Source organism: Podarcis muralis, chromosome 4 (genome assembly GCF_964188315.1).
Source record: "Podarcis muralis chromosome 4, rPodMur119.hap1.1, whole genome shotgun sequence".
NCBI classification, from domain to species: Eukaryota; Metazoa; Chordata; class Lepidosauria; order Squamata; family Lacertidae; genus Podarcis; species Podarcis muralis.
In genome coordinates this window covers 23,422,317-23,450,158 of record NC_135658.1, presented here as the reverse complement: position 1 = coordinate 23,450,158, position 27,842 = coordinate 23,422,317, and the positions used below count along the sequence as shown (strand labels likewise).

Here is a 27,842-nt window from a genome sequence, read left to right as displayed (position 1 = left end):
TATTACATGTTCACTACAGTACTGATAGCCATTTCTCTGTCTGCTAGAATGAAACATGTGCAGGTTACAGACTCCGCTAACCCAGAAATAGTACCTCAGGTTAAGAACTTTGCTTCAGGATGAGAACATAAATCTTGCTCCGGCGGTGCGGCAGCAGTGGGAGGCCCCATTAGCTAAAGTGGCACCTCAGGTTAAGAACAGTTTCAGGTTAAGAACGGACCTCCAGAACGAATTAAGTACTTAACCCGAGGTACCACTGTAATCCCCGCTAATATGACTATGTAAGGATTATTACTGAGATAAACCAGTTTCATTTACCTTGATTTCCATGGTGGGTACAACAACATCATCTAGATTCTTTAGCTTGGTGATAGGTTGATCAGAAGGGATATTTATGCCTCCTGCACAAACAACACACAAATTACCTTAAATGCCATTACTAACATTTGTTGCTATATGAACTCCTGCACACTGGACTTCAAACAATGATGAAATTGTTTCCAAGATGTCTCTGATATTACAGAAATTATTCTAGATTTTCTAGTGTGGTGCCATCTACCCCTTTGCAACGCCTTTCTACTGCGTATCAGACCTTCTCTATTATTTTAACTCTTTTAAATATATCTAATTGTACTATAAATATTACATTGTAAACTGGCCCGTCCCCAAATACTAAAATAACCAGAGTACTGCCAATTTGCTCTGTGGCAAATACCTGCACAAATTGGATACAGTTCACTGGCTAACAAATATCATTATAGCCTATAAATTGCACAGATAATTTACTCTTAACAAAACATCCTGGAGAAGCAAAGCAATATTTTTCAGCTATTTATTACACAGTATGAAACTGAAGGATTATTGTTGATTTTCAACTCCCACCGCAATTATCCCCATTTTCCATATTCTTACTTCTCTCTGACTTCCAGGGAGTCGCGTCCATGTTTGCTAAAGTGATATAAGCATTGCAGAGGGCTTCGACATTTGCCACCATATCAGCTCTTTCATGCTTGATAATGTTAATTATATTGCTAGCAGCTTCCATCCGTTCCTATCGGTTGAAAAAAGAATACTGGTAAAGGTGAGTGTTTTACTTACAATCTGTTGTTGTTTAGTCGTGTCTGACTCTTCGTGACCCCATGGACCAGAGCACGCCAGGCACGCCAATCTACAATCTACTTTAGATTACATTCTACAATCTACTTTAGATTAAAACAATTCAGAGCTCTGACAACAAAGAAAGCATTAGGAAACTGGGCCAACTGCTGGTGGGTAACTTTACTGCAGCCCTGACATTATGAAAAACAGGCCCCAACTACAATACTGTCCATGCAAACACAAAACATTTCCCGTTCCCCCAGCCTAAAGCACCCCAGAAACAGGTGAATTAAAGTACCTTGTCAAGTTGAGAAGTTTCTTTTGGTGTGTTTTTGGTTTGCCTGCTTCTTGCTGCTTCCGGCTTTGCGAAGAGTTCATCCTTGTTGGCATTCACCAATGCCAAGATTATAAACAAAGTGTGATGTGGATGGTCCAGAGAGATTCTAGCTATAAGCTGTTAAGAAACATATTTATTTTAAAAAAGTTATACAACTAGCATGCTTACTCTGTGATCTGCATATTAAAGCAAGCACAAAGGTTCAGCAGCAATGATTCAGTTCTATACTGGACTTCATATTTCTATACTGGACTTCATATTTCAAATGCTATTTCTATTTGAATGCGACAATAAACCACAGTTCAGCACTATATGAATGAGCTTCAATGAATTAATCTGGGTTGAAGCCTGGCCATGGGACAGAATTGTTCTTGCAGGCCCTAATGGATGACCTACAGAGAGTAGGATAGAGGGAATGTGACTTTACTGCTGTTTTTAAAAAAATCTCTCTTCTCTGCAGCTTTCAGTACCACTGACCGTGGTCTCCTTCTAGACTGCCTCCATACATTTTTGCCTTTAAACTACCCTCTGAGCCTCAAATAAAGGGTGGTATATAAAATAAAGAAATAAAATGGAAAGGTAATTGGGAGCCCAGTGCTATAGATTCCACGAGACAAAGTCCAGCTTTGGGACAGTGCTTTTGCCCCCCCTTGCAGATATCCCCAATGCTATTTAATATCTATATAAAGCAGCTGGCGGTTGGCATTAATAGTATTGGGGGCAACATGCCATTAATACACTGAGACTCAGCTCTATTTCTACATAACATCTGAATAAGGAGAGGCTGTGGGTGCCAAACTAGTGCCTGGATGCAGGAAAAATTCAGCCCTGTCAAAGGGACCAAACCTCTGAACTAGTTTCTGAGGACTGCACATGCATGTCCTCAGGCTCCTTCACCATGCAGCACTAGCCAGGGGCATTTTATTTTATTTTTCTCCAATGCTGGGCAAAGGTGGTTGAGACCAGGGAGCCATGAGCAATTACAGAGAAGAAGGGAAAAGCTGGACAAAGGACAGAGGAGCTGGGGATGGGAAGGGATGGCACAAAGCTCAGTGATCAGAGGGAAGGAATCAGGAAGTTTCGTTTCCTTATACAGTAGTCCATTTCTGAGCTGCAAAACTGGCTGCAAGAAATGAAAGAGCTAAAATCTAACATTGCAACACTGTAAAACCCTTAACACCCAAACTATCTATATGCAAATCAAGTTTGTTTTTGTATTTTGTTTCTGTGTTTGTTTTGTATTTGCATGTTAAATGAATACAGGGCATCATGGTTGAAGATCAATTACATTAATCAGAATCTGATGAAATCCTTCTGCCTTGCTTTCCATTCGAGCAGCTAGTTGATACATCAGTGGCAAGAATTTGTAAGAGGGTATTTTCTTTGCCTCCTTCTGTTATAATAAAAACAGCAAACAAAAGTAGAAGGTGAGACTGTTGAATAGTATAACACAAATTGCATGTATGCTCAGATATCAGTACATCACAATATTTTTTTTCCTAATTGCTATCAGTGCAAGGCACTCTTTTTCACAGCAGCACTTTTATCATCCACTTATCACACATTTTCTCACCAGGTTTTACAAGACAGTACTGTACAAGCTGGGGAATAATCTATAGTATTTTCAGATGTAAGCACAGTTTATGATGCCAGCGAGTCAGGACCGAGTGCTTCTTCATCCCCTCATTGTGAACTGGCTTTGGCACCAAGATTTTGGCATATATTAAGCCAGAGTTCCTTGTTACATCTAAACCGGGGAATTCTGACTTAATGTCAGTTAAGAAACTAGGAAAATAAACCAGGGAGGAGGAGAGGAGGGCTTGGCTCTGATTCCTGTTTGCATTTTCACAAACAAACCATCAAGCCTGAACTGATTGTCTGAACAAGGCCACTGCCTGGCAGTATTTTGCATGGATTGTGACTGTGAGGAACCTCAATTCCTATGTATTTATTGCAGTGGACGATGAAGCCATTGGATTAGGTAGTTTTGTGGTGTATCCATTATATTACTCCTGTTATTTATAAAAATCCTGACATAAGTAAAGAATGCTAAGGTAAAAGAGGACTCTGGGGAAAAGAAGCAGAAAGCAGTAATGAAAGATACTACTTCAAAGAGAGACTGATGGTGGGTTGATTCACTACATGTTGCACCTACTCCGAGAACCCAGAGTACTGGGGAGAAAGCGAGAGTATGCAAGCTACAATGGTCTGGGTTCAGAGGAACTTCCCTGTGAATAGAGGCTACGTAAGCTGGGAAAACAAGAAAACTTTCCACTCACTCGCCTCTGCGCCTGCTAGATATGTATGTATGGAACAGGTATGCATAGGGCCTAATCATGTAAAATCCAAGGTACATGAGTATGAACTGTACAACTGATAACCCACACGATCTGAGACTTAAATGTTTTAGATTTTACATGTGGAAAAATGCACCCACGCATAAACATCCAGTGCAATTTGCTCCCCAACCTTATGTTTTACTTCACTACAAAGAGGGAATGTATACACAGATGTAATAAAGTTGTATCTTTGTATACACAGATGCAGTAAAGTTACGGTGAGACTAACCTGAATCATCACATTGACTTCATAAACACCAGAGTTCTCAAGCCAGAGAGAACAGAGTCGAAAGATCCACATGTCATGCTCTTCCCCACTCAGTAAACAGTTAATGTAGTTCTCAACGGCTTTGCATAAGAAACGTTTGCGATCCTCTCTCAGTGCGTGAATTGCACCTTCATCAAGTTGTAGTTCCCGCTGAACTCTGACTGTGTATCTTAGGAACAGAAATTTGGAAATAAGACTACAAATCTAAAATTCATTTACTTATATGCTGACATTGACTTCATGAAAAAGAGAGCGCCTGGGTTCTCCTCATTCTCAGTACTTGACCCAATGATTACTTTTATTGGCTTACACAATAAAATGGCAGAAGCAGGAAAACTCCTAAGATAATGGTTCATTAATAAGAACATGCTCACTGTTCCCCAAGAATATACATGCCAAAATATAGCTAGATGAACCCCAACCAGCTGACAGACCTGCCTTAACTTACTTACTACGAACTGGTGGCATAACATACCTCAGTTAGAGAGGCCTACCTGTTTGTAGGAACTTTGTGCTGCTTTAAGAGGCCAACTTCCTCCTTGGCCTTCCTCAACAAAGCTTGCTTGTTTTCAAACTCTGATGATTTCATGTAGTTCTCAATTCTTTGATACTGAGTGTCCGAAAAACGAGCAAGGGACAGAAAAGCCTTCATCTTTCCACTTTTGAGTTCAGTGCTACTATCATCGTGTTGGTTCCCAACAGCTGTTACTGCCTAGAACCAATGTTATAAAAACGATAAAACAACAGCCTGGCCATTAAACAACCACCTTTTAATGAGTAAGCACGCAAATAAGATTTCAAAAATATTTGCAGAAGTTGTTTACCTTTTCCAAGTAATTCTGCATAATGACTGTCGGGTTTTCTAAGCATGTCTCTGCTAGCCAGCTTCCACACAACCTCAGACATTCTGTGTAAATCAGTCGCAAGGTTGGGTCTTCTTTAACCTTAAAAGAATATAATCATGCAGGTCAGACATACTCACTTGTATATAAAGTGACCTCTCCCCAAGCACTCTTTTATTTTGAATTCCCCTTTCAGTTAAGGTTTTCCGCATATGTTTTGGCCCTTCACAAATACAAGTACGTCACATATGTTGCCTTGTGTTTCTTCACAACAAAACAGGAATTTAAACAATGCTGCTACTGTCAAGCTGACATAGGACAAAATGTACCATGTCATCTTCATCCAGCTTCTTAATCATCTCCTTGAGGATGCTCAGCGCTAAGCTTTCTTCCTTTTTAGCCCAGAACACTTGTGCTTCCTCCAGCTGCCACACACATACCCCATGTCCAGCCGGACTGAACTGTTTAATTTGAAACACTGCTCTTTCTGGAAGCTGGAAAACAAAATGAAGCAAAAAAAAAAAAAAATACTCTTAAGTTTTGAGACATCATCCATTTCTTCATATTTCTAGAATCCAGTGAAATCTGATACCAATTGTACCTTGTTACAATTACATCCCATCCCTGATCTAACTGCATGTTCATGTACTTAAATGAATCCAAGAATGATTCAGTATGCAAATCCCATTGCTGGAATGAAATGAAAATTCATTTCGTTTATACCCACGTTAAAATCTGTACCACTTATAAGCCACAAATAGTTTGTCCTTATATGGCTGCAATTTAAGATATGGGATCAGAGTACAGGGCAATCTAGATCTAGTACTATTAATCAAATAATTACATATGGAAGATTGAGCCCAAGACAACAGTATTTAGCCTTAAAGGATCTATTAATTTTATGGCTCACGTAGTGAATTTATGGTTGCGCTCAAATTCTTACACCAGAAACAGCGCATACTGCAAATCACTGATCACAGATTAGTATATTTTGAACCTTCCCTTTTATGCGTCATAATCAGAGGGACTATAGAATGATAAATGGAATGATTTCCACTCACTTTCACTCCTAAATATACTTTCAATCTGTACAGCACAATTAATAAATAACACACTAAGGCTGGAAGCTATTTAGGTGAATTAATCCAGAACAGAAACCTGTGGGCATGTGAAAGTGGTGTCCAGCTTTAGTAAATGGAAATATATTCAGGCCTATAATTGTATGCTATATTATTTCACAGAAAGGACAACTTATAGATCCACTAGAAAGTTTTAAACTACTGTCAGGGGTTCAGGAGCAGAGGGACAGGAAAGGGAGGAATTAGAGACCAAGGGAGAGGAATCCGAGGGAGAGGTCAGCGATGATAGCCGTCCGAGGTCTCTAAGTCTCTCCAGCGAATCAGAGGATTCACAGAAAGGGGCTCCAGTGGTCAGAGCCGGGGGGTTGCCAGAGGGAACACCACAGGAAGGAGGGGCCAGAGGGGACTCAGAAAGCAGCAGTTGGAAATCGGGACCAGCTTCCCCACCGGAGAGCAGTAAGGGGGAGGAGTCCCAAGCATCGGCAGCAGGCAGCTTTCCGTCAGCGGAAGGACATGAGTCAGGGTTAGCCACGCCTGCATCAGAGAGCGAGGAAACGGTCAAAAGGAAGGTCAGAGGCAGCGCGCGCGCGCCAAGTTCAAATGTGCGAGAGGGTGGCGCAATGAGCAGCCCGGATAGGGAGCCAGGTCCCAAAGCCCGCCGAAGAGAGGGGGAAGAGTCCGAAGGGTCCGCCTCCGAGGCGTCCAGGAAGGAAGGCACCCCGGGGGGTAGTAGGACCCAGAGGCAGAAGGAGAAACGAAGAAGGTGGAGTAAGGCTAGAGTCTTAAACTGGTGTACAGGGGGCGGAGACTCAGACGAGGCTTCGCTGGTCTAGGGTCTAGACGTAGAGACGCACGCTAGGGCTTGAAAATGGAAACTAGACTTCAATAAAGACTTTTGTACAGTTCTACTGGCTAGCGTTGGTCCTCTGTGAGCTGGGACTGGGAGGCAGTCTCTGACAGTAAGCCTCGTCTCTCATTTCATCGGTTTTCTTCGCCTCAAGCATCGCTACGGGAGCGAGGCAGGGAGGGAAGAAGACTGGTGCCTTGCGAGCTCACAAAAGTCAGGCGAGATGACTACAGAACAGCAAATAGCTTCCTTGCAAGAAGCGGTGACACAACTCAGCGCTGAAATAATCGCATCCAGGAAGAGAGAAGAAGAAGCGGCGGCTGCCTGCAAAGATCTTCAAGCCAGGTTGGAAGGGCTTGTGAAGCAGGGGCTACCGGGACCCAGATCCGAGGGGATTGGGTTGGGGAAGAGAGGAGGCAGCATTGTATCTCATTTTGATGGGAATTTACAGCAGTACCCCAATTTCCGAGCAGACGTGCTGTTTGCGCTGCAGCTGCTGGATAAAGACTTTAGAGATGAGCAAGAGAAAGTGGGGTTTATCTTGTCCCATTTGCATGGGGACGCGAAAGCATGGCTGCGCAATCTGTGGAGGGATAAGGATCCAGCGCTCCAAAGCGCAAATGCATCCATTAAGGCAATGGATTCCTGTTTCTTATCAAACATAGACATTGACATTGCCCGGAAGGACATACATGGGCTACGACAGGGGAAAGCAAGTGTAAGGCAGTATCATTCCCGGTTTTTTGCATTGGTCAACGCGCTGAATTGGGATAAGGATTCTCCGCCAGTTAGAGACCTTTTTTGGGAGGGATTGAGCCCACAGATCAAGGATGAGATGGCACGGGGAGAGAGACCCAAAACCACTCAGCAAGTGGTTGAAAGAGCGCTAACGATTGGGGTGAGGCAGGAAGAACGCCCAGGGAGCAAAGAAGAAGGGCGTTGGGGACGCACACCAGCGAGAGTGCCCCCCCTCTTGCCCAGGGATGCAGCGCGTGCGCAGTCCACGCCTCCACAGGGAGGGGGCGAAGAGCCGATGGAAATTGGCGGTGCTAGGGCTCACTCAGCTACCAGAGCCTTAACACCGGGAGCAGTCAAACCGAAGCTGCCTAGAGGGAACAGGAAGTGCTATATATGTGATAGTGGACAGCACATGGCGAAAGAGTGTCCCCAGAGGCTCCACAAGCACACTGCAGCTTCAGTGACAGTAATGGAAACAACTCAGCAGAGAGAACCACAGCAGGGAAACGACGGAGTCTGGCTGGAAACGGAGGCACTGGGGCCCAGCCAGACGAGTCAGCGAAGAAGTCCCCAGAGATTTTGCAGCCCACAGACCCCCCTCCCGCCCAAACCAGTGGTGCAGCTCACCGCATCGCTCCAGCTGCCCAATGGACTCACCTTAGAAGTGCCTATTACGATTGACTCTGGCAGTAATGCAGACTTTATAGGACTGGAGTTCATTCAACAACACAACATAGCGCTACTGCCAGCCACGCTGCCCCTGAAGGTTGTCACGGTGGATGGCAGGGAACTGCTGGGGGGGCAGGTGGTACAGCAGACGCCGCCGATGGTGATGCAAATTGGGAATCACCGGGAAGTCATCAGCTTCAATGTCACCCAACTGTCGGACACGCCTGTAGTATTAGGCATGAGTTGGCTGCACAGGCACAGCCCAGCATTGGCTTGGTACCAGCGCCAACTGACTTTTGGCTCCTCCTACTGTGCGGAACATTGCATTATACCTAGCCCAGAAGGGGAAGAGGAAGACCCGCAGTTACAGTTGGGCACGCTGCAAGCAGTACCCCTCAAGTATGCGGAGTTTTTGGAGGTATTCTGCGAGAAGGAGGCGGACAAGCTACCTCCTCACAGACCCTATGACTGCAAGATTGACCTCCTGCCGGGGGCGACGCTGCCAACTGGGAAACTGTATTCCATGTCTGAGGATGAACTGCAGGAACTCAGGGAGTTCATAGATCACAATTTGAAGCGCGGGTTCATCCGGGAGTCAAAAGCTGTGGGAGGCAGTCCAGTATTCTTTGTGAAGAAGCGGGACACGCCCCAAAAGAGGCTGGTGGTGGACTATCGAATTTTAAACTCGAAAACCAAGCCCTCAGCCTTCCCCATGCCCAAGATAGACGACCTGCTCGCGACGGTGAGGAAAGGACGCGTTTTCACCAAGTTGGATCTACGAGGGGCGTACAACCTGATTCGCATGCGCGAAGGCGACGAGTGGAAGACGGCCATGTTCACGCCACTGGGCACCTACGAATACAGAGTTATGCCCTTCGGATTACAAAATGGCTCTCACTGTTTTCAAGCCTTTATGCATCATGTGCTGGCGGGACTCCTTTACAAGAAGTGCGTATGCTTCCTGGACGACATCCTGATTTTTTCAGAATCGCGAGAGGCGCACGAGAGGGATGTCAGGGAAGTTCTGCAGAGACTGAAGGAGCACAGGCTGTACGCCAAGCTGGAGAAGTGCCAGTTCGACATGACGGAGGTGGATTTCCTGGGCTACAAGTTGTCGGACAAGGGGCTCGCCATGGACAGCGCCAAGGTTCGCGCAGTTTTAGACTGGAAAAGCCCACGCAATCGGAAGGAAGTCCAGCGGTTTGTCGGCTTTGCCAACTTTTACCACAAGTTCATCAAGGGATTTGCCATGCAGACAGCGGCCATCACCGACACGCTCAGCTCCAAGAAGAAGAAATTCATCTGGACGGAGCAAGCGGAGCAGTCCTTTCAGAAACTCAAGCGTCTCTTCGCGTCCGAAGAGCAGCTGCTGCATGTGAATCCCAGCAGACCCATGAGGGTGGAGACAGACGCCTCAGACAGAGCCGTGGGAGCCGTCCTGTTGCAACAAGACCAGCAGGGGGACTGGAGGCCGTGCGCCTTCTACTCGAGGAAGCTCAGCAAGTCGGAGCAGAATTATACCATCTGGGACAGGGAGTTGCTAGCCATCCATGCAGCGTTAAAGGCATGGCGGCACTTCCTTATCGGAGCCAGACACACAGTGCAGGTCCACACGGACCACAAGAATCTGGAGTACTGGCGCACGGCTAGGTTCCTCAACCAGAGACACATTAGATGGGCAGAGTTCTTCGCGGACTTCGACTTCAAGATAGAGTACATTCCAGGCGACAACAACGTGATGGCGGATGCATTGTCCAGAAAGCCGCAATACCTTGAGGAGGCGGCACCGTCGGCGGCCAAGCACATTTTCGCACCGGAAGCGTGGGCATGCGCGTCGGCAACCGTGGACCTGGACGCCGTACGTCGCGCGCTGCGGGAAGACCCCTTCGCACAGGCCAAGATGGAGGAGGTGCACAGGGGCACAGCGAAGGCCGACGAGTTCCAGATACGCGATGGGTTGCCCCTCCACAAGGGAGCACTCTACGTGCCGGGAGACGACCTCCGCGCAAGGGTACTGCAGCAGCTACACGACGCTCCCACCGCCGGGCACTTTGGCAAAGAAAAGACTGTCGAACTAGTAGCCAGAGACTTTTGGTGGCCCAAGATGCGGGGGGAAGTAGCGGATTACGTCTCGAGATGTGACACCTACCAAAGGGCCAAGTCAGTTCACAAACCGCCGGCGGGACTGCTGGAACCGCTGCAGACACCGTCTGAACCGTGGGAGAGGGTGGCCCTGGACTTCGTCACGGATCTGCCCAGTTCGAGGGGAAAGACAGCAGTGCTAGTGGTGGTGGACATGTTTACCAAAATGGCACACTTCATTCCGTGTGCGAAGGTAGCCACGGCAGAGCAGACCGCCAAACTGTTCATAGACCACGTGTTCAAAGTCCACGGTCTACCACGGTCTATTCTGTCCGACCGGGGGCGACAGTTCATCTCGAACTTCTGGCAGAAGCTGATGGGCATTCTGAACGTCAAAGTCAATTTAGCGTCGGCGAGACACCCACAGACCAACGGACAAGCGGAGAGGGTCAACGCCATCATGCAGCAGTACCTGAGATGCTACGCCAATCAGCAGCCCACGACATGGGTGGACTACCTGCCACTCGCCGAGTTCGCTTACAACAATACGAAGCACGTGTCGACGGGGGTGACGCCGTTCTTCGCCAACAACGGGAGGCATCCCAGAACCTTCCCGGGTTTAGAGAGAGTGGGGGAGGGGGAGCCACAGGCAGCGGAAGCCTTAGCGTCGGAGTTGCAGGAGGTTCACGAACAGCTTAGGAGGCAGTTAGAACTAGCAAAGCATGCATACAAAGTGCAGGCCGACAGACACAGAAGAGTTGGGGAAGACATACAGGTGGGAAACTGGGTCTGGTTAGCAGCGCAAGCAGTGCCGACCAGATCGTTAGCGAAGAAGAAGCTAGGACATAAGCAGCTAGGACCTTACCAAGTCCAGGCACAGGTCAATCCAGTGGCTTTCCGGTTGGCTCTTCCGGAGGGTTCCAGAATGCATCCGGTGTTCCATAGATCGGTGCTCACGCCCTACAAAGCACCTCATAGATTTCAGGAGCCAGACACAGCACCAGACCCGCTCAGAGAAGGGCCCAGAAAGGGGGGGTCGCCAAGAAGGGGGCACATCAACGAGGTCACAGAGATTTTAGACTCGAGATGGGGGGAAGAGGGAGTAGAATATCTCCTAGCCAAAGAGGGTACCCCGGCCAGTGCCAACAGCTGGGTACCGGACTATGCCTTGGAGGAGCCTCTGCTCAAAGAGGAGTTTCATGCCCTCTTCCCACACAGGCCCATGCCAGCCGAGTATTTCGACGACTGGCTCTTCACACCCACACTTTCAGCCAGCACATTCCAGGGGTTCGCATCGGACGAGGAACAGGCACCAGTCACAAGCTCCCCGGAGGGTTCGCCACCGGGGTCTGCCTCAGACCGCTCGTATTGGTGGGACGATCGACCAGAGGAGCGGTGGCGCAGGAAGTGGCTGGGGGGTCCTTGGCAGGCATCACCCGCAGAGGGGAACGGAGGCGAGACGGACATGGACGTGTTGGGGGAAGACGGGTTCGAGCAAGGAGGCAGAGAGATGGAAGCAGAGGAGAGCGACGTCGACGAGTACATGGGGGATGAACTGTATCCTGCACGCACCCCCGCTACGACGGAGCACCCAGTACCCACACCGGAAGGAGGGGAGGGGGGAAGGGGGGGCTTCGAGGGGGGGATGGATGTCAGGGGTTCAGGAGCAGAGGGACAGGAAAGGGAGGAATTAGAGACCGAGGGAGAGGAATCCGAGGGAGAGGTCAGCGATGATAGCCGTCCGAGGTCTCTAAGTCTCTCCAGCGAATCAGAGGATTCACAGAAAGGGGCTCCCGTGGTCAGAGCTAGGGGGTTGCCAGAGGGAACACCACAGGAAGGAGGGGCCAGAGGGGACTCAGAAAGCAGCAGTTGGAAATCGGGACCAGCTTCTCCACCGGAGAGCAGTAAGGGGGAGGAGTCCCAAGCATCGGCAGCAGGCAGCTTTCCGTCAGCGGAAGGACATGAGTCAGGGTTAGCCACGCCTGCATCAGAGAGCGAGGAAACGGTCAAAAGGAAGGTCAGAGGCAGCGCGCGCGCGCCAAGTTCAAATGTGCGAGAGGGTGGCGCAATGAGCAGCCCGGATAGGGAGCCAGGTCCCAAAGCCCGCCGAAGAGAGGGGGAAGAGTCCGAAGGGTCCGCCTCCGAGGCGTCCAGGAAGGAAGGCACCCCGGGGGGTAGTAGGACCCAGAGGCGGAAGGAGAAACGAAGAAGGTGGAGTAAGGCTAGAGTCTTAAACTGGTGTACAGGGGGCGGAGACTCAGACGAGGCTTCGCTGGTCTAGGGTCTAGACGTAGAGACGCACGCTAGGGCTTGAAAATGGAAACTAAACTTCAATAAAGACTTTTGTACAGTTCTACTGGCTAGCGTTGGTCCTCTGTGAGCTGGGACCGGGAGGCAGTCTCTGACAACTACCAAAAAAGGAAAGAGAGAATTTGCAACTGATGCAATAACAACAACAAAATTATGGATTTATTTGGGGGAATTCAAGAAGGTGACTATATCATGCTGCTGCTCCATAGTTCTTAGTATTGTTAAGGGGCCTAATTGCCAATCAGGCATATTGCAGAAAATGCACTTGCCAAAATACAATGGCTTGACTTTCACATTTAAATATTTTTTTGTTTGTTTCCAGGCTAGCAAATGTGACTATAGGACATAGGTAGTGTGGTAACAAGACTAGAGAATTATAATTTCCTAATACATCTTAGAGAAGCCCTGGAGTACCTCTTTAAAAATAATAACATCAATCTATACTTAATATAGCAAATCCGTAAGGGAGCACATCTAGACTGAATTTTAAGGATTTATTTACCTGTGTGTTTTTTGCCACTCGAGCCAATCTGGACAGCTCCACCAGGTGTTTTGTGAGGATGTCTTTGATGCATTCCCTTTTGGCATTCTCAGTTTCCTTCTCCAGCAGGATCTTCAGAATTACTGTGCGGAGAGCCATGATAGGTTCCTGAAAACTAAAGTCGCTGTCTTGGAGAAGCTGGGACTGTTTCTGCCACTTCAGATACGTACAATTCAGCTGGCTGGCAGTAAAAGATCTGAAAAAAGAAAGCATATGGAAGTGTGTGAGGAATTCTGACTAAATTTTAATATAGCTGCTTCACGTTGAGTCAGATCATTGAGTCTATTTAGTCCAGTATTGTCTACACTGGCTTGCAGTAGCTCTTTGGGATTTCACACTGGTGTTTCTCCCAGCCCTAACTGGAGATCCCGGGGATTTAAGCTGGGACTTTATGCATGCAAATTAGGTTTGCAGTGAAGGAATGCAGATTCTGATTACCCCATAGGAAAAAATTAATTTCCATGGGTGAAATGTGTAAATACATCCAGGGTCATAAGGAAGGAAAAAGTAAAGCATTGGTTGGAAAAGAAAAGTACCCAGAGAAAAGTTGTCCTATGCATTCCAACTCTCCAATGGTCTGCAGTCTGCAGAGTGTAGGCAGCAATGAATATACAGACTCAAGGCTGCCTTTAGAGAGCTCTTCTACTTCCTTGACTCTGCAAATATAAGAAAAAGATCATTGCAACTTCTGTTACCTGCCAAAGCAATTTCAAATCCCACTACACAGTGAGCAGAAGTCAGAAAGGAAATCTTGTCAAGCAGCACTTAATAGAAACAGACATTACATATAACTTCAACTGAAAATAAATCTGACTGTAACACATGCCTACAATTAAAAAATGTCTTGACTCCATCAAAAGATAAAAGAGGATTTTCTGATCTACAAAATAAGGGGAATATCACACTACATGTAAAAAGGCAAGTAGCTCCTCTGTAGCATCCAACCTTCTTATCTGCTTAAGCCTTATCTCTAATCTTCAAAATGCACTTCTTTCAAAAGTTTCAAATTGCTATGTTATGCTTTACATAAATTGCATTAAAATCGATAGAAGAAGAAAAAGAAGAAGAGTTTGGATTTGATATCCCGCCTTTCACTCCCCTTCAGGAGTCTCAAAGCGGCTAACAATCTCCTTTCCCTTCCTCCCCCACAACAAACACTCTGTGAGGTGAGTGGGGCTGAGAGACTTCAAAGAAGCGTGACTGGCCCAAGGTCACCCAGCAGCTGCATGTGGAGGAGCGGAGACGCGAACCCGGTTACCCAGATTACGTGACTGCCGCTCTTAACCACTACACCACACTGGCTCTGCATACATTTTACACAAATGAAGCACTGATGTATACATCTCTTATAACATAAATTGCAATGTGTTAGGAAAGCTACAGTTTATTGGCATTTTATTTTGTTAATAACATACACAGACACCTGTATGCAAAGCTTGCTACTTACCTGGCACACTTCAGTCTTTCGTAAAATGTAGAGAATTCATTGTCCCTTAAACACTGTAGAGCATCATACAATGATTCATGATAGCCTTGTCCTCCAATTTCATCTCTTAAAAGAGAATCAACAAAATTTCGGTTTGAATGCAAACACTTTATTAAACTGTCCTTTATAACAGTAATCCTTTATCAGCTCATCGACTGCTACTAAGGCTCACTTCGTAGTAGTTTTAGGTAAGGGACAAACATTTAAAAATATTACATCTGAAAAGTGATAGTTTGCATTACTTGACAGAAGAGATTTGATCCCATTGCATGTTCCTCCAAGCTGCCTGATAACGAATCTCTTGCAATTCCATAGAACATTCTTTGTTCTCTTGTTCCAGTCCTTTAAGGTAGATGGAGAGTGTGTCACACAGCCCAAAATTCTGCAAGGCCTGCCGATCAGTGAGATAAAAAGTTAACATGAAAATAATCAGATTTCTGGAAATGCTTTCTCACATTGGAAGTGAAGCATTTTTAATGCACCCAAGTCCCACTTACTTCTAGTCCTAGTAGCACTTCAGGCTAACATGTTCAAGGTCAAAGCATAATTTTAGATTATTATTTTTTTACAGAATTAAACTGTTACAGTCAAAATTATGGACACTGTCATCTAACATCTGGGGGGACCATACTGACTACCCCTGTGATTGAGACCATTTAGAAAAATGGGGGGGGGGGGGAGATATGCATTGATTTAAAAATTACCTCTATTATTCCTGCCTGCCGAGTTGATGGTGGAAGAGTCGTTTCAAGGTCATAGGTTACTAGGGCTTTCTCCCATCTTGCTTCATGCTCATATGTTCTTATCCTATCACGGATAAGATAATAATATTAAAACTGGTAACACTTTGCCTTCAGTTAAAATTGCTAATTTCCCCAGTAAAATTATTACCTAGTTAAAGGCTGCAGCATTCTTCCACCACCACAGCCATAGAGACTATCGGGTTCTCCTATGCTTTTGTATATTTCCATGAGAAGGTCCTAGGTACAAGAGAAAATAGTCACTTGACATTCTATAGAACAAAAAATATTGCAATCTTCTATGGAATATGTTACATCTGACCGATACTTGTCTTTGCCTCTGTTATAAACTTTTAGCACACTTTGATAGACCTCCCACATCCAAACAGAAAGCCCTGTGGGCTAAGCTCAGAGAAATTAATGTTTTCCTTTACACAAAATACATAGAGGCCAGGAGCTAGAGAACCATGAAACTCATAAGGCTCATATCTACTGAATAGCAACAACACACGACACATAGCAATTTACTTTTGAAATGGATGAGTATTGGAACATTGGTTCATTTACCATGAATGGACCTTCTAGGCTGGCTTAGTGAGACATCCACGGATGGGCTGTGTGTCCCAATTCATCCTGGACCCACAACCACACGCCAGTCTAAGAATCAAAAGCAGCTTGGGCCTGCTGCTCAAGTAACTAAAGCCCAAAATTTCACTGAGAGCACCTAAATACCCTTTTGGATCCTAGTTGTATTTTACTATCATACTGGATAAATAGGGCCAAAAGCAAGCTGCATCATACATGAAGCTGAAGGTTAAAATATAGCCTCAGCTCCCATCCCAGAAAAAGCACCATCTGTGAAGCGAATGGCAATGCAGCCCAACACAGCGCTTTCAAATAGAAGTCAACACAGTATTTTAAGTCAACAGTTTCGTTTATGGAGGCTAGTGGGACCACACAATTGTCAAGTCACCTGGTAACCATAACTTACTTGTTAGGAGTCTTAGAAGCATATCTATGAGTGAACTAGTTGAAACATTCTCAAAAACAAGAAAAAGTACTTTGTGCCAAAAATGTACCATACCTGCAAACTTATTCCAGTTTCCTCTTTGCTCTTCTTGCTCAAAGAAGTTAGTGTTAAATTCTGACTTCCTTCCTCAAATGTTAGCTGCCTGGCTGCTTTGAAAGTAGACCTGCAGAAAACAAGTTTAAAAATTGGTCTTCAAGTTGGATATGAATTCTTTTAAAATGACTAGATATACCGGTAAATCTAAGCTGTGAGTAGGTCCTAGAGATACTCTGTTACTTAACTAAGCTGAGTCCATTTCCTTGGTCAGACCTGTTCAATCAACTCCTTAAATGGAAAATTGGATAACTATAATTAGGTGCTTTGGGAGGCAGCAAAGGTCTCCCCTTAACAAAACTGTGTTGTTTTCATTTTATTTAAACTACAAAACCCACAGAATTTCAACAAACCAAGACATGGCACACTGCCTCTTGCCACTGAGATAGTCTCTAGATTAAGGCAGGGATGGACTTTACTGAAGCCAGTGGGCCAAAACCATCTGGTTGGTGGAAGTTAATGGCTTTTGTTTGAAAGCAGTATTGATTTTTAGCATGAGGAACTCGTGCTGAAACAAAATAACCAGTGCAATTTATCCAAGAGGAGAATCCTTTGAGTCAGACTCATCCCACATGCACGTATATCAATGTATTTTAGTTTAACATAAATGAGAATAGGCTGTATTTAACAGTAGTACCTTGCTTGCTGTTTGTCTGAATTTATCTTGTCTGCATAGATTTCTGTGTAGAGCAAAGCTGTGAAGTGAGCAGCACAAGACTGAGCTGCCATGGCAACCTGAAGGTAGTCGAGTTCCAGCCAAAAGCTGTCACTGAAGACTGTACTTGAAGGACTCCTGAACAAAATATTAAGCACAAGTGCATTCATCTCACTTTATAAAACGGCTTTAAATTGAAAGCAGCACATGTTCTATAAATCTATAAGCTATTCCCCATTATTATTTTGTCAGGACTATAACAGTCGTTGCTTTAAGAAATAGCATAGAATTATTTGACATCCTTAGAAAGATTTTAGAAGTTGCTTCAACTTAATCTACAAACACAATTCTGGGCTAAATACAAAGCCACTTTCAATGGCTGTTTTGTTATTACTACTTCCTCTTTTAATAACAACTGAAACAGGTCTTCTAAATGTAAGTGACTGGAAGGGCCCAGGCCCTTTGGTAAAGCTGGTGGGGTTTGGTGTTTTTGCAGGTATACTTTGCAACAGGTCATTGACACAAAAATTATGCATTAGTGGTGGATTTATAATGGCCCATCCACACAATATTCTGCTTTATTAGTTGCTCTAAAATGGTAACCTAACGTTATGGCATTCTTGCCATTTGGAGGGGAACTCTTGTGACAAAAAGGGGACATTTACTGTTTGGAAATGAAACAGTGCCACCGGCCCAAATGTTTGAAGGCACAAACAGTATTGAAAGAGGCAACATGTGTAACCAACTCATATCATCATGAGCACAAATCATTGTGAGTGCAAAAATAACAAAGAAATCTGAGAGTCCTCCCCTCAATGTCTAAATAGACCACTGTTGTAAAATTAAAAGTACAATAACATAAAGGCTAACACAGCAACTTAATCCACCTCTTTTGCCGTCTTAAGAAGTCAACAACAGCGAGCATTGTCCATCGAGATATTTTATCCAAACTTCCATGAACAAAGGTTTGTGAATCTGCATTGAAGAAAAACTTTAGTCAGACGGCTACTGATCTGATGTACAATAACAACTCTGAATTAGTGAAGTTAATAACAACGAAAACCAAAATAGTAAGGGATGTTATGCTTAAGTTTTCAATGTTCTTTTGAATCACCCTGATAAGTAACTCCCCTGGTAAGTCATGAATACATATACAGTGGTACCTTGGGTTACATACGCTTCAGGTTACATACGCTTCAGGTTACAGACTCCGCTAACCCAGAAATAGTGCTTCAGGTTAAGAACTTTGCTTCAGGATGACAACAGAAATTGTGCTCCGGCGGCGTGGCAGCAGCAGGAGGCCCCATTAGCTAAAGTGGTGCTTCAGGTTAAGAACAGTTTCAGGTTAAGAACGGACCGCCGGAACGAATTAAGTACTTAACCCGAGGTACCACTGTATTTTAAATGAGAAAATGGTGTGTGAAATACAGAAGTACCCCCACAGCTATTAAGAAAGTGGTTTATAGCAAAGCAGGAATCTGAACCATCTATTAAACTATGCTGTCTCTGCTATTTAACAAAAAGAAATAGCTTTGACTCTTCTGTTATTTCTTAACAATGTTAGTTCTCCGTTGGCTCAGCTGACAAACTAGCAACATATCATTACCAGAGCCCTATAACTGAGAACCAGTGCTTGAGTTGGGTTTCCCCCCCATCCTCATTCTCAATATCTTGCATGCCATATCTTTAAATTACAGTGGTGCCTTGCAAGACGAAAATAATCCGTTCCGCGAGTCTCTTTGTCTAGCGGTTTTTTCGTCTTGCGAAGCAACCCTATTAGCGGCTTAGCGGATTAGCGGCTATTAAAGGCTTAGCGGCTAAAAGGCTATTAGCGGCTTAGCGCGGCTAAAAGGCTATTAGCGGCTTAGCGGCTATTAAAGGCTTAGCGGCTAAAAGGCTATTAACGGCTTAGCGGCTTAGAAAAAGGGGGGGGGGAGCGAAAAAAATCGCAAGACTTGCAAGACGTTTCCGTCTTGCGAAGCAAGCCCATAGGGAAAATTGTCTTGCGAAGCGCATTGAAAAACGGAAAACCCTTTCGTCTAGCGGGTTTTTCGTCTTGCGGGGCACCACTGTATTAGTCTTTATTTTTAAGAATGGGGGGAAATGCTTTAAATGGAGCAGCACTTTTGCCTCCAGCCACTAGATGGAGCTCAAATCCCACCTAAGCTCACCCTTACATGCATAATATCTTAGCTGAGGCATAGGAGAAGCTTTATGGCATTACCTGGATCCGAATTTGCAGGTGTAGATGGCCTACTGGGAGATAATGCATATTTGCAACAGGTGGTAAAAAACATCTGAATGTGTGTTGATAAAAGAGACTGCGCAGATTCATCTAAGTCATGAAGTAAGATGTCATGAATCAAATATGGAAGGACAGCCTGACAAAAAGCAGTTTGAACCTAGAACACAAAGAAAGAAATTGCTTGAACACATTATTAGTTTCAGTTTGCCTTTAGCAGTCGCCTTTACTCTTACACTAAGTTATAACAAAGCATTCCATATATTGTTCCTTCAAAAAGTTCACACACCTCCTAAATGACATGGGGAAAGAGAAAAATATGTAGTAAGATGAAACTTTAAAATAGGAAGGTGACAGGGCAATAGAATGTAATCCTACCAACAAACTTATTTTACCTTACACAGCGGCTTCAGAAAAAGAAGGGGTTCACTTTTTATCCTTCCACTATCCAACAATGCACAAGTCAAGGTCTTAATCCAAACATCGTGGCTTTCACCTTGAGGAATCCACAGATTTGTATTCTCCAGATCTTCGGAAAGAGGGTCTCTTGCTTGTTCGGGCACCTCCAAGAACTAAAATATCATTTTGTGTTGTTGTTTTTTAAAAAAGAAACCAAGTGTCTGTTAAAATTCCTTAAGCAGCATTACATAGCCTTCTCTCCTGAACCACCAACTCCAAAATCTATTAAGGCAGCTCACAATCCCTTTATCTCACTATGCAGAACTGCTGGGACAAAGAGAATTGTATTTTAAAAGCTCTGGAAAATCCAGGAGTCATTCAAACTACTTCAGATATTTGGACACGCCTCTGGAAATGTCTGGGAGCAGCTACTGATCCAAGATAGTCTTATCAATTAAGACAGGAGAGTTAGGGTTCTGCATCTAGTTTTATAATACAGTCCAAAACACAATACCTTTTTCTAGTTTTATAATACAGTCCAAAACACAGTACCTTTTTCTTAGACACCCTGAAAGGATGAAGGTATACCAGCATGGGATCGGTCTCGGTTTTGTAAATATCCCAAAATCGATGTCCAGTTTCAGTGGCTAGAATGTTTTTCAAACATGCAACAGCAGCAGATCGAACGTCAATACTGAAAAAAAAGTAACTCTTTAGAAATTGGATATTGTCATCTCAGATTTATTTAAAGGCAACATTTACATACCATGTTACATTTTCTCCTGTATACTTACCATTGATCTATTAAAGCATTATTTATGAGAGTTAACATTATGAAGACCCATTGAAGTTCTCGGTCTTCAAATAGATCAACCGCACTTGAGGATGAAGCACTTTTAGTGTGCTGCAACGCTGTGGTGGAAAAATTGATAGGACCAATTTCTCCCAAACAACTTCCAACTGCATCTGCAAATGTAATAATAATATTACTAAATTTTTATTTATACCCCACCCTCCCCAGCCAAGACCGGGCTCAGGGTGGCTAACAAACAATAATAAAAACAAGTTGATTAAAATACAATTTAAAAGATTAAGATACAACATTAAAACATTAGGATGCAGCCTCTTCACAGGAGGAGAAAGGAAAAAGAAAGAGGGGGAGGGAATCAAACTGATTCTAAGCCAAAGGCCTTAGAATGTAGACATTCATACGATGCTTTTCATATTTCACTGATGCTTTTCATATTTCACTGATGCTTTTCATATTTATGTACAAGATATATGTCCTACAACTGGACAGCTGCCCCTTCAACATGAAAATAAAAAAAAGGTAGTATTCTACTGTTTTAATATGTTGCGTTTTCTCTGTGATTTCCACTACAGGGATTCTATTTTGTATAGAATTCAAGGGCTAGGCCTAAGCATTGCAGTGATAGCACCAGTGTGTATAAACAGGGCAGGGAGAACTGTTTCCATCACATAAGTTCCCTGAATTCTTATTGGTTAATAGCAGCAATAGCTTACAAAACAAGAGAAAGGATGAAAAAAAGGGAGGGAGATCTCCCCCCAAATTTCTTTGCACTCAGAATTTCAATTGGTGCTGTTATACTGTGAGGGGCTTATTGAGCTTGGAGAACTAGCACCAGAACTATTTTGAGAAAACATTTTGAAAAACCAATACATTCCAGTTTTAGAAATACTCAAATGGCAAGGATTATTTAGCAATTTAGGAAAGCAGATACTTTTTACAGGAGACAAAGGAAGTAATGCAAAGATGAAGTATTATTAACTAAATCTTGTTTTTCAAGCTTTAATAAAAGTAACTATTTAGTAAATAATACTTTTTTAAAAAGCTAACAGAGCAATATCAGGTTTCTTAACAGGTTTCTAGGTGCTATCTTTCAACATTCCAGTCAAAATTTCTCTGAAGTTATTTACTGGTATAAAAATATTAAATGTTGTATGTATTTGCAACATAATCTAATTTTTACTAATTCTCTTCAAAAGAACTCTACTCATCTGAATAGCTAAATTTCTTACCCAAGGCTCTATTGGTAGAATTAACAGCTGTTTTTGAAAGTTGTAAGAAACACGCTATCAGCTTCACTATTATACAGTCATTTGGGTTTTCTGCAGTTGGGTGTAAAAAGCATTAAAAGCAATATTAAGTGAATGAATTATTTATTATGGTCACAGACCAATAAAATTAAATATACAATTAAAATTATACGATTAAATACAGACATTAAATATACAGATTACACATGTAAGATTTACAAATGCTATTAATTTAAACATTTTTCATTTGAAGAAAAAAAACCAACTACCCCACAATATCCATATCAACCATGTGTGGAAAGTTGTAACCAAACAAATTTTAAAAATTCTTCTTAAATGCCAGTGCTTTGAAATACACAGAACCTGTTAAAAGGCAAATGAAATTATATTTACAGAAACTCACAGGACTTGCCAAACTGCATTTCAAACATCATATTAATTAGTCTTTAGTATGATACGCCAACACTATCCCCAATGACACAAGGCAATTCATCAGTGAAAGAGGAAGGGAGGCTCTAGAAAGTAAGGAGATCGGCCAGGGCAGATTTATTTCTATCTTTGCTTTCTCCAATGCTATTTTCTGAAGTGTGTCATGAACAAACAAAAAAAGGACAGCACTTTTTAAATTGTGGTACCCATTACGAAATGCATTCTCAATGTTATGTTTCGCCTAGTGCCTTCCTCAACATCCTCTAGATTAGAAACAGTTTCTCCCTAATTCTTCGACTGATATTTATTTTTACTTATTGCATTGTTCATTGTATACAAAACAGAAACTGTCCTGGTATCTGGTTTAGTTCGTGTTAGGGTTGATCATGCATCCATGCTGCCCTCAGGTTAGTAATCCACCCCGCAATATGCAGTACTCCCAGGAATTTAAAAAGCAGTCTCAAACCCATACCGTGAAATTCTTTCATAAGGTCCTTCATTTGTTCTTTATGCTCCTTAAGTTGCTTACGCAAATCATTTAAACCTTCAAGTCTCGTTAACAGTAGCGAATCAGAGGTATTTATGGACAGAAAATGGTTAATTTCCTGCAAACAACACACAGATTTTATAGTAAGGATACACACAATTATTAGGTACTGTTTTTCATAAAGCTCTACAATTAGATATAATCAAAAGGAGTTATACATGTTCATTATCTTAAAAAAAATGTAGAGACTCTGAATGGCTGAGTAATGCGTCAATTCTTATTGGGAAATTAACATCACTAAGATCAATGAGATTTACTCATGAGTAGATTATGAATAGGAAGACCTAACCCACTATGATTTCAAAGGCTTGAAACTGATTGTATTACCTCCAGGAGAGAAAATCCACCATTACTGTATTTTATTTTTTGCTGAACAGCACGCAGGTCTTTAAAAGCAGGGTGATCCGGAAAAGGATCCAGATGTTTGATTGCCTGGTATAGGTTTTCATTGTCTTTGTTATCTATCACTAGATATCTCAATAAGCCCAAGACCTAAACGAAAAGGAAAACAAAAGTGGAGGAACAAAGTAATGAAACCACTCTAGAAAGTCTTCAAGTTTTTGCATGGAAAAACAGCAATCACAATACTCTGATCCACAGTCTTCAGACTAGCTGCTCAGCAGTTACTTCCCTCAATGCTACCTCTACACATGGTGAGACTGGGAGCAGGCCAGAGGCTTGTGCATTTTCTTTCCTTACTGCACAGAAACCCATACCCAAACAGAAGATCCTGCACTTATTTGAATGCAAAATACTCCCCACTTCCACCCAATCCTTTGACGCTGAGCCTGTTTATCAGGCTCAATATCCAATGTCAGGGAAGACCCTACATTTAAACTATAATGCTAAACTGGTTTATTAGGCAATAAGGCCCACTGAAGACAATGGGACTTACTTCTGAGCAACCATACCAAGGACTGTGCTATTAATTCCTCAGTTCACATGTGCATTTCAATATGCTGTGAGCAGAACAGAGGAAAGAGTGAAGATGATGTGCACGAGCCCAAGGCCTGCTTTTGATTTCACGGTGCATAAAGCGGAAAGGCAGAAGCAGCATCTAAATATCCCCAGTGGCCACATGTGCACATCACAATAAGACAGGGTTGCTGGCTTACTGTGATTTAAAGGAAACGAACAGAATGCTAGTGCATGCTGTCTGACCACTCCTACTTTACTCTTTTAAATGTAGATGTTAGTGACAAAAGGTTATGTATGGACCTTCTCAGACTGACTGCAAACTAACTATTCTGACATCCCAAATTCCTCTACATACTACGTACGGCCTTTCACAGCCTGCAGCTTTTACATTGAAATATATCAGCTGGCTGCAAAAAAATAGCAAAACTATTTAACAGAAGTTTATAACATTAGTAATATAATTATATGCAGTAGATTAGCGTAACACATATCAGTTCTTGCCTTTAAATATATCTAAATGCAAATACTGCAGCCCACAGCTCACAGATTTAATGACACAGACACGCTAAGACTCATAATTAAGATGAGCAAGCATAGAGCCCTGATTGTATAATTTACTTCTTCACTGGCAAGCATTTTGAGCATAATTATCCATATTCGCCTAAAAAGAAAAAAAGAAGCATTTAAATAATGCAGATAGTTAAGTTGTTCAACTTTCCTACCAATTAAGTAGACATTTAAGGCAATTTAAGGCAGACATTTAGTTAAGCTTGAGAAAGAAACAGGAATTCATCCCTGATCTCACACTGAGTGTCTGAGATGCAGCACAGGTCAAGGACAAGATCTTACTCCTTGCAGAGGAGTAAGGAAGATAACTGGTGACCAAAATTTGTGGGCATACACATGTAATGGCAATAGGATTCAAAAAACTGTGCAATTAGTTGTGTGCTTCTTAAAACAGCAGCTACTAAACCTGAAGATTTTGAGATTGAGGGGATCTCAGAAGTTTGGAATACTGCCTGGGGCTTTAAAAATACTCTTGTGCATACCTTATTACAGTAATCCTGCAACTTACACACATTTAACGTGTGTATTCAGCTTTAGGTGTTTGGGATTTTTTTAAAGAGGTAAAAAGGGCGGGCATCCAGGGGAAAAAACTTAAGCAATCCCACCTGCTATTGTTCCCTACGTTGTTTTGACTATACACGGTTTTTGTTCCATGCACTATCCTTGGAACATAACCCCTTAATAAGTTGTGGGTTTACAGTAATTGCCTTTTAAAACTGTTACTAATTGATTTTTGCATTTATATTGGTTGCTTCGTTAGGTGTTCTCAGGTGGAAAGGCGGAGTACACATATTCTAAACTGACCCAAGTAAACCTAAATCAAGCAAACATAAAATGCCTAGCAAGTGCAGCTGATTAAAACTTACTTCTTCTTGGGTTTCAGGGTGTTCTCCAACTATGGGAATCAGTGTCCCCACAACAACATGGAGGTGACTCCCTAGGGCATCTCCACAATATATTACTGCTGTATGGCAAACACGACTGAGGAGGTCACAACATAGCAAGAAGCTCCGGAGGGATATCCCTTTGAGAGGAACAGACCTAGAACACATTTTTAAAAAATTAAGCAGCTTAGGGGAGCTACAATACACACAGTATATCCAGACAAGGTGGTGATGTACAAATGATTTTTACAACTGGAGAAAGTGTCCTATGCTCCCCTGTCTTCCCTTTCCCTCAAATGAAAGCAATGCAACTTTCTCCCAGAATGATGAGGACTCTTTGAGTCCACTCAGCCAACCAGCTACAAATCCACCTATCAGTTACCTCATCCAACCCACATTTTACCAGCTTCTCCACAAGAATATCATGGATGCAGTGTATCTTGATTTCACTAAGGCTTTTGACAAAGTCCCTCACAGTATCATTGAAGGTCTTTGAAAGCTTAATACTTTAAACCACCAATCAAGCTCATGGTTTACTGGTATTGGACTTACTGGTATTGGACAAGGTTCAGTCTCCATTTATAGGAATCTTGAATAGTAAGGTCTGAGCTTGAGCTCTTTAAATACCAGTCACAGCTGATAGCCATAGACAAGGTGGGCTGTACCATTGTAAGGCAACTCCATAAATGCTATGATGCCCAATCCCAGTTACTGAAATATTTTCACCCTGGACATGTGTATATATAATAGTACATAATACTCATACCTGTTGCTGATGTGGTAAATTGTAGTATAAATCACATCCCGGAGTACAAAAGCCCATGCTCCTCCTAAACCATCCTTTATTTTTTCCAGTAATAATTGAACAAAAAAATGATATATCATAATAATTCTATGTTTTTTGTATATATTATTTGTTTCAGATGCTTGCTTACATATGGCAAATAAGATTTTTTGGAATGACTCCTGCAGAAAAAAAGAAAGAACATTAGATAGTAATCTCTGGGGATTTTCTGTTTTACATTGTCTGGAATTAGATCTGATGATTAAAAAAATATATTTCTACTCTTCCCTCCCTTGCCCCCAACATCTTATCCCTGTCCTGAAGTCATGATGTCATGCATTTCCCCACCACCTGACATTACAGGCAAACATTTGAGGGAGACAAGGAAATGAACCATATTGTGACATTAGGGTAAACTAGCTGGCATTACAGAAGAGGAAGGAGCAAACAGAGAGAATATTGCAGATTTATTACAGTGGACGATGAAGTCTTCGAATTGGGCTAATAAATCTACTATTCAGGTAAGACCAGTAGTTCTTTTTTAAGCAGCACCTGCATGTAGGTCAATACACAATGTGTGTCACAAAACTGAAATCAGTTACTTACAGGGTGCTTGGAAAGAATTGCTACAAGACCTTTTGACTTTGTTTTATGACAACTGCTGATGTAATCCAATGTTGCCTTGATGACACGTGATGGAAAATGAGGAGGATTAGGAGTGGGATCCAGATCCCTGGTAAAAAAAATGCAAACCTTTCAAAGCCTTGATGAGTCCCCAAACAAAAATCTTCCGTGAAAAGAAATATGAACAGATTGGACTGAAATACTGATTCATTTCTCAGCTGGGAGGAAACAAACTAACTTATACAGGGTGAGTCCTTTAAGAGAGGCCCCGTGGATACAGAGTACACATGTTCCACGGGGCCTCTTTTAAAAGACTCATGCTGTATTTAAATAGGTATTTTAATATTACCTATTCTATATCTTATATTCTATATTCTATATTCAGATATATCTTATATTCTATATTCAGATATATCTTATATTCTATATTCTACATTCAGATATATTCTATATCTGAGACTCCAATATTTTGGCCACCTCATGAGAAGAGAAGACTCCCTGGAAAAGACCCTGATGTTGGGAAAGATGGAGGGCACAAGGAGAAGGGGACGACAGAGGACAAGATGGTTGGACAGTGTTGTCAAAGCTACCAGCATGAGTTTGACCAAACTGTAGGAGGCAGTGGAAGACAGGAGTGCCTGGCGTGCTCTGGTCCATGGGGTCACGAAGAGTCGGAGACAACTAAACGACTAAACAACAACAACAACAATTCTGTATCTCTTCTCTTTTTCTCTCTCTCTACTGCTGATCTAATCTGGATAACAGTTTATTGTCTAGGGACAATTTGCTGACTCACTACTGGGCTGAAAGTATAAAGACAGACTCCAGTTTTATTTCAAACATACGAGTGTGTACACCAAGTGCACACTGGGGAAATATGACTGCTGTAATGTGTGCATGAATATATTTCTATACACTGTGAACTAGAGAAAAGGAACTAAAGAATCATACAGTGCTAACACCCATAGAAATATCTATAAGCAAGACATTATACACTGATAGACCACAAACTATTGTGCAATCACATGGTGCATTTTCTCACTGGCGAACAGACCTCAAAAGTTGCAAAGTAGGATCACAATTGCAGGGCAACGTTTGCTTCAAGTAAACATAAGAAATAAAATGACTCCAAGAGAGAGAAATCCATCAACTTTCTTTGCAGCATCAACAGTTCCTGCCTTCAAGCAGTTGGAGGAACACAGTCCTACCCAGAGATACCCTAGTACCCAACAGGGA

The 27,842-nt window shown here is 42.9% G+C and overlaps 1 protein-coding gene across 2 annotated transcripts in view; it reads right to left on the bottom strand.

The window, feature by feature from the left end:
• Positions 1-27,842, bottom strand: part of ATM (ATM serine/threonine kinase) — a 60,322-nt gene that overhangs the window by 7,058 nt on the left and 25,422 nt on the right. For both annotated transcript variants that reach the window (XM_028726212.2, XM_028726214.2), the window contains 27 exons: positions 26,589-26,715; positions 25,965-26,164; positions 25,181-25,355; positions 23,157-23,321; positions 22,755-22,887; positions 21,836-21,925; positions 20,590-20,761; positions 20,348-20,489; positions 19,792-19,968; positions 19,379-19,556; positions 18,042-18,129; positions 17,137-17,292; positions 16,461-16,569; positions 15,528-15,616; positions 15,341-15,443; positions 14,879-15,027; positions 14,598-14,702; positions 13,687-13,806; positions 13,112-13,346; positions 5,214-5,378; positions 4,867-4,986; positions 4,537-4,754; positions 4,004-4,211; positions 2,724-2,828; positions 1,397-1,552; positions 913-1,051; positions 319-401 (listed from right to left, as the gene is read on the bottom strand). In XM_028726212.2, coding sequence (XP_028582045.2) covers positions 319-401; positions 913-1,051; positions 1,397-1,552; positions 2,724-2,828; positions 4,004-4,211; positions 4,537-4,754; positions 4,867-4,986; positions 5,214-5,378; positions 13,112-13,346; positions 13,687-13,806; positions 14,598-14,702; positions 14,879-15,027; positions 15,341-15,443; positions 15,528-15,616; positions 16,461-16,569; positions 17,137-17,292; positions 18,042-18,129; positions 19,379-19,556; positions 19,792-19,968; positions 20,348-20,489; positions 20,590-20,761; positions 21,836-21,925; positions 22,755-22,887; positions 23,157-23,321; positions 25,181-25,355; positions 25,965-26,164; positions 26,589-26,715 — 3,907 coding nt within the window. The remainder of the gene's footprint in view (positions 1-318; positions 402-912; positions 1,052-1,396; positions 1,553-2,723; positions 2,829-4,003; positions 4,212-4,536; positions 4,755-4,866; positions 4,987-5,213; positions 5,379-13,111; positions 13,347-13,686; positions 13,807-14,597; positions 14,703-14,878; positions 15,028-15,340; positions 15,444-15,527; positions 15,617-16,460; positions 16,570-17,136; positions 17,293-18,041; positions 18,130-19,378; positions 19,557-19,791; positions 19,969-20,347; positions 20,490-20,589; positions 20,762-21,835; positions 21,926-22,754; positions 22,888-23,156; positions 23,322-25,180; positions 25,356-25,964; positions 26,165-26,588; positions 26,716-27,842) is intronic.